At 46.3% G+C, this 6,141-nt stretch overlaps 1 protein-coding gene across 1 annotated transcript; it reads left to right on the top strand.

Annotated features, from left to right (window-relative positions):
* Nucleotides 1-1,064: 1,064 nt before the first annotated feature.
* Nucleotides 1,065-4,408, top strand: FABP1 (fatty acid binding protein 1). The gene is made up of 4 exons (XM_017835253.1): nt 1,065-1,206; nt 2,226-2,398; nt 3,635-3,724; nt 4,287-4,408. The coding sequence occupies exons 1-4, from the start codon at nt 1,140-1,142 to the stop codon at nt 4,335-4,337; spliced, it is 381 nt and encodes a 126-aa protein (XP_017690742.1). The 5' UTR covers nt 1,065-1,139; the 3' UTR covers nt 4,338-4,408.
* The last annotated feature ends 1,733 nt before the right edge of the window (nt 4,409-6,141 follow it).

Genomic DNA, 6,141 nt, shown 5'->3' on the forward strand with positions numbered 1-6,141 from the left:
CATGACTTCACTTCAAAAAAGGACAAAGGTGCTGTGAGAAGGCAAAATGGAAGAATTGCAAAGAGAAGGCATGTGAGTAAAAAAGGGGGGAAATCCCTGGGCTGACTTTGGGAGGGAGACGGAATTCATTGGGGCAGCAGATGAAACAGGAGCAAGAAGCTGAGCCTGGGAGTCAAGACCCAGAGGATGGATGCTCAGATGCCATGCAACAATCTGGGATGCTCAGGCAAAGGGACTGGACTGGAAGAGGAGCCCAGCTCTGATTCCCACTTTAGAGGGAGGAATCTGGCTCAGCTTGGAGGCTACCACTGGATCTACTTCTGATGTGGCATTTGAGAGAAATGCAGCTTTGAGGGCCACAACACTCCTTCAGTGCAAGAGTGACTGTGGCTCCTCTGGGGAAAGAAGAGGAAAGGGTGTTTTAGCACTGGTAGATCACTAATGGCACCGGTGAGTCTATCCATACAAAAACCCTTTCTTGGAGGCAGGGCCACAGTGATGGAACCTGAATTAAACTGCAGTCTTCAGATGGGCCAATGCAAGCCCAGGAATTCATTTTGAGTGGTGTTTTTTCTTACGGGACAATGATGGTTTTGTGACTACTAATGTATCTGAGGTCTGTATCTGTGAGTCTGTGAGCAAGGCAGTCCCTGTCAGTGTGCAGCCACTCTTCATGCCCATGCTAAAGACCCTGTGTGCACACAACAGCAAGCAGAAACCCTCCTGGAATCAGCTCCAGGGAACACACCTTCCTTCACCACTTTCTCCTCCTCCAGGTATGTGCTCCAGGTATGTGCAAGCTCTTTAGATGATTTGGCTCGTTCCTCTGATAATTAATCTCTTTGCACAATTATCATTTTTTTTTATCATTTGTTTATCGATGCCACATCACAACCTCCATAAAATTGATTTGATGGGATTTTCTCTGCCCCCACACTGTAAATTGTGGTCTGTAAAATGTAGAGCAATTTATCACTGACCATTGCCCAGTTTTACGTTAATGTTTGAACATGACCATAAAACAATTACATCATCTCACCTCTGGCCAACTTTTAAGGCAAAAGGACCATATAAAACCAGGCTCTGCTTGCAAGCAAGGCACCTTCTCTTGTGTTGGGAGCACAGAGAGCCTTTCCACCATGAGCTTCACTGGAAAGTATGAACTCCAGTCCCAGGAAAACTTTGAGCCCTTTATGAAAGCCCTCGGTAAGTGCCTGCGTGTGCTATGTGCTGCTTTGCCTCTACAGATCCCACTAGTTTTTGGGAGCCAACTGTGTTTATGTGCTGATGACATAGACTGAAATCTCTCAGATTTCCTATTTCTATCTGTCATTTTTAAGCTGTTGGGGTTTTAAAATGTATGTGTGTGGGCATGTGATATCAAAATAGAAGAGGAAGCATCTCCCTGGCTGGGGGCTGGATATCAAGAGATGACGGGTGAAATTTTATGGCCTGCAAGAAAACAATCCTGACAGGCTCTGCAGCCACTGGCCAAGTGCTGCACACACATGACAAACCAGTGGGACTTCGGTGGCTTAGGGGGACTGCACATCTGCTCCATCAGGCTGTGAAATTTGAGGGCAAGCAGGACATGGCTCAACCCCTGTGCTGCTGCTCGGTGATGCTGCAAAGCCCCAAATTCAACCATTGATCAGAAAAATAGCAGGGGTTGTTTAAATGCTTAATGATGAATGGGGCTAGAGAGATTTCCATCAAGGGAATGTGCTCCTGTGGGGATTCAGGAGGACTTGGCACTGTTTCTGCACAGTTATGTGTCAGGGGGGCTCTACCTGCCAGATCAGCTTCAGTTTTTGGGAGAAGACTTTAGTTAACTGGTTCTGAGGAACCCTGAATCTCCTAAAAAAACCACTTGGTTCCTTCTTTCTACCTTGATTTATTCCATTTTTTCTTGCCTTTCAGTGGTGAAAAGAAAGCAGGATTTTTTTCTTAGTCAGGGAGGTACCTATAGTGCTGCCACCAGGTCAGTGAGACAAGGAATATGTCTAGTTCCCACACAAAATCCAGGATGATAGTATTATTCTTCCTCCCCAGTAGACTTAGGGATATGTAGCTCTTGGGGAAGCATCATCATTGGAAGTTTTTTCCACGCTGCAATAGAAATTTCCCAGTTGTAGGTCCCCAAATCCTGCCCCATTCATTCATTCAGCAGCAATCTGCCCACAGTTGGCTCCATGGTTCACCTAATGTCTCTTGTTCCTGGGCAGGGCTTCCTGATGACCAGATCCAGAAGGGCAAGGACATCAAGAGCACCACAGAAATTGTGCAGAATGGGAAAAAGTTCAAGATCACCACGACCACTGGCTCCAAAGTGCTGACAAATGAGTTCACCGTTGGGGAGGAGGCTGAGATTGAGCTGCCAACAGGAGAGAAAGCAAAGGTGAGTGATCAGCCACTCCTCTGCCAGGGTTGTATGGGCACAGTGACATTAACTTTCCCTTCCAGCCACTCCCTCCACATTTGAGCAAAGGGACTGAGGTGTTAAAGCACTTCTGTGCTTCTTGCATTTGTAAAGCTATTTTAATACCTGGTCTGGAAAACACTGGAAGCCAGTGTTTTAATATCCCATTTGGAAAAAGAGGATAGAGATGCTTTGGTAAATTTTTCTGACAGCAAAAGTTCTGAAAGATTTGAGGTGGAAGGGATTGACTTTTTGTCATATTGCAGCACAAAACATACCTCCACCTTCTTTTTGTTGACTCAAAGGTAGTGCAGGAAGGTCAGACAATGAATCATAAACTAATAAATCTCTCCTTTAAAGCCCTAGTAGCTGTTAACTTCTCTGCTACCCTTTTCCACTGCTTCTGTTTACACTGGGTGAGATGATTTGGCAAGGTGAGGAGTTATCACCCTTGAAACTGTGTCAGCTCCCATTCCTGGACATTAATTTCTAATGGTTCAGAAAATGTCAAGGCAGCACCACTGGCAAATATTGCCTCTCACCTCTACCTCAGGAGAAGATGATATTTCAGGGACTTTTGAAAGTAAGAGGGATGATCACCAAAAAAATGCCCCAATGAATCAGGCTCTGGAACTGTACTGGTTATATCATGATTTCCAGCATCATTGAAGTCCCTTTGGCATAAAGCAGGAGGAAACAGCTATTAGAAGAGTGTTATCCTCCATAAACCAGCAGCTCAAGGACAGATGAACACATCTTATAGCTGGGCAAGACAGATAAACAGAGTTGGTCTTTGCTGGGTTATTTATTTGAGTGATTTCAGTGATCAGTGATAGCTGCCCCAGGAGTACTGGTGCTGTCTGTAGCCTTTTAAGATGTGCAGCATCTGAGGGGCAAAGACTCAGCAGATGTGCCTGTCCCTTGGAGATCTTTCCAGCTGTGACTGAGTTTCTGAAAGCTCTTTTAATAGTTTCCCGCCTTGATTGAGACTTCCCTCAGGCCCCATGCTCTCACCCAGCTCCAGTCACCTCACCCCAAAGGAGGTTTCTGCAGCAGTGTTCAATAGATGGGTGGTGGAGAGAAGATGACATGGCATGCCCTGGCCCAGCCCAGGTGGCTCTGCAGTCCTCTCCTGCTACAGAAGGGAGAGGACAAAATGCAGGGGTTGAGGTGGCCTCCAGCAATAACATGAATGCCTCTGTGTCCTCCTACCAGGCTACTGTGCAGATGGAGGGTAACAAACTGATCACAAACGTGAAAGGGATGAAATCCATCACCGAGCTCAATGGAGACACCATCACCAATGTAAGTATGGAAGGGCAATGGCTGGGGTAACGGTGCTTAGAACTGCCTTCAGGATTTGGCTCTAGAAAGCTACAGAGATGCTGGGGACCTTGGGGAGGTGCTGGAGAAGAGCATGTGCCTGCATGCAGGCTCTGCAGCGAAGCACTGAGGGCAGATTCTCATTAGAGTCTTACCCAGAAAGTATTTATAAGACCCGAGTTTAGGCACTGCTGGTCAAGGTTTCAGGTAATGAGGGCATGTTCTCACCCATCCAGAGGTAAAGGTGTGTGTCTGGGCTTGGCACCCTTAAAGAAGACAGACACAGCAAACTGATCCCAGCTGGGAGATGCCAGATTAACCCTACCTGCTTTGGGGTATTCATGAAGAAATCCAAAGCTTTAAAAATTCAGTTTATAGGAGATAGAGTAGGGATCAGTCCTGTTTTGATTTGCAAGACCAGATCCTTTCTACGTATGAGTTTGGAGCTAAGCACCATGATGATCCTTATGGGTCCCTTCCAACTTGGGATATCCTATGATTCTACAAATCCATAAAAAGCTAACACTCTCCATTTGTTTTTCAGATAATGACGTTGGGTGACCTCACCTACAAGAGAATCAGCAAGAGAGTCTAGAAACCTTGCACATACCAATCATTTTACTGTGTAAAATGCATCCATTAAAATAAAATTTTTATGAAAAACTTCTTCGTTGTCATCAATCTCTTCACTGCTACTATGAAGAGACTCTAACCTCCAAAATTCATGCAAGCACTGGTAGAAATTGGGCAACAGGCTGAGCTAAGGCTGTGCCAATGTTGTGGGATGGAGTTGAGCCAGGGTGCAGGCTCAGAGCCATTGAGTGATCCTCTGAGTTGTGCCCCATGCTGATGAGTGCTCTTCCAGCTCCGTACTGGGGACAGGTGCCAGCATCCTGCTGGGAATGTCCCAGTGGGTCCTGCACCCACGGCTGCCCTGGCTGGGTGGATGCAGGAGCAGGAAAAGGGTTCTGTTCCCTTTCCTTACAAGCACGGCCGAAGCGATCACAAGGTGACCATCAGGGCCAAATGATGAGTGCTTTAGGTGGACTCAAGGAAATGTCAGTGATTCTGCTTGGAAAGCTGCCCTGGAGAAGCAACCAACATGGGAGCAGTTTGTGTGTGTACCAACTGCCATCTACATCCTCACCCCTCTGCAGTAGGATCCAGCCCTACAGGCTCTGGCCATGCCATCTCCTCCCCAACCCTTCCACTTTAGGAGGGCCCTAAACTGTCTTCAGGTGTCCAGTGTGTGTTTCACCCCAAACTGCGCCCAATAAATTGGGTTGAACTGGAACCAAACGCTTCTTCCAGGGTGAAATACAGGTTTTTTCTCCTGGCAGAACATGGGCTGGTTGTGTGTAGACACAGAGGGAGCCCCAAAGTCATCTCCCATGCTGTTGCTTGGTGCTGCAGGCAGATGGAGATGTGGTTTTCTGATGCACACAGGAAAGAAAACTCTTTACCTTCTTATCTGCCTTTTCCAAGCCCTGTGCTTGGATGATAATTGGGAACTCCCAATTCCCACTGGGAAATGGGTATATGGCTGGTGTGATATATCTACCTGGCACGATGTACTTAGAGCCACTCAAAGCTGATCAGGATGTTAGGAAAACACTACAAGTGCTTCTCCACCTCCTTCTGCAACCTCAACACATCGCTAAAGGACCAATTTGTTCTCATATGCATCTCTCTCAGGACTCCTCCCTCCCTAGGAAAGGTTTTCATATTACAGATCTATAATAATCCTCATGCTAAGAGTTGAACAAATATGGATTGTCACACTGGGAACAGGCAGGCACCTCAAGGACAAATGGAAGGGCTTAGCTCAACAGTACCTAAAAAGCAGATGATGGTCTCCAGTGAACTCAGATCTCGAGAAACATCAGCAAAATCACTTAAAAATGTCAAACAGGAAAAGCCCTGATTTTGTTTTCTTGCTCTTCTTCTGAGGAGCAGGCATGGGATTCCTGAAAAACCTTTCCATCTCCTGACTGCCACTGAGGGTCTGGAGCAAACCAGCTGTATTTTGAGACAGATGGGCAGACAGCAAAGACCTTTTTTTAAGCTAGAAATCCAACTGTTGCCTTTAGACTTTTCCTTAGCTCTGTTGGATGTCCACTGGCAGCTGATCCATGAGCCATCCCTTTTTTATCAATGCAAAATTGATTAAGCACCTTTCTAATCAAAAGCCAGGTGCCTAAAGGCATCAGGTAAGCAAAGGTGGATACCCCTTCTTGGAAAGTGTTTGTTCAGTTACAACAATCCACACAGCCAGTGCACCACACCAGAGCAACTGGCTTCTGGCAGGGACCCATCTCATGCCCATCTGCTGCCATCAATGCAGACATTTTCTGATTTTTAACTAAGGAGACTAATTTGCCCTAATTAACTTATGTTGA

Source organism: Lepidothrix coronata, unplaced genomic scaffold (assembly GCF_001604755.1).
Source record: "Lepidothrix coronata isolate B3197 unplaced genomic scaffold, Lepidothrix_coronata-1.0 Scaffold252, whole genome shotgun sequence".
Lineage (NCBI taxonomy): Eukaryota > Metazoa > Chordata > Aves > Passeriformes > Pipridae > Lepidothrix > Lepidothrix coronata.

Bases quoted from the DNA above. Each gene is read 5' to 3' on its own strand.
- FABP1 (XM_017835253.1), top strand. From the start codon at position 1,140: ATGAGCTTCACTGGAAAGTATGAACTCCAGTCCCAGGAAAACTTTGAG. The intron at 2,399-3,634 runs GTGAGTGATCAG...TCCTCCTACCAG, and splicing joins CAACAGGAGAGAAAGCAAAG to GCTACTGTGCAGATGGAGGG. The intron at 3,725-4,286 runs GTAAGTATGGAA...TTTGTTTTTCAG, and splicing joins ATGGAGACACCATCACCAAT to ATAATGACGTTGGGTGACCT.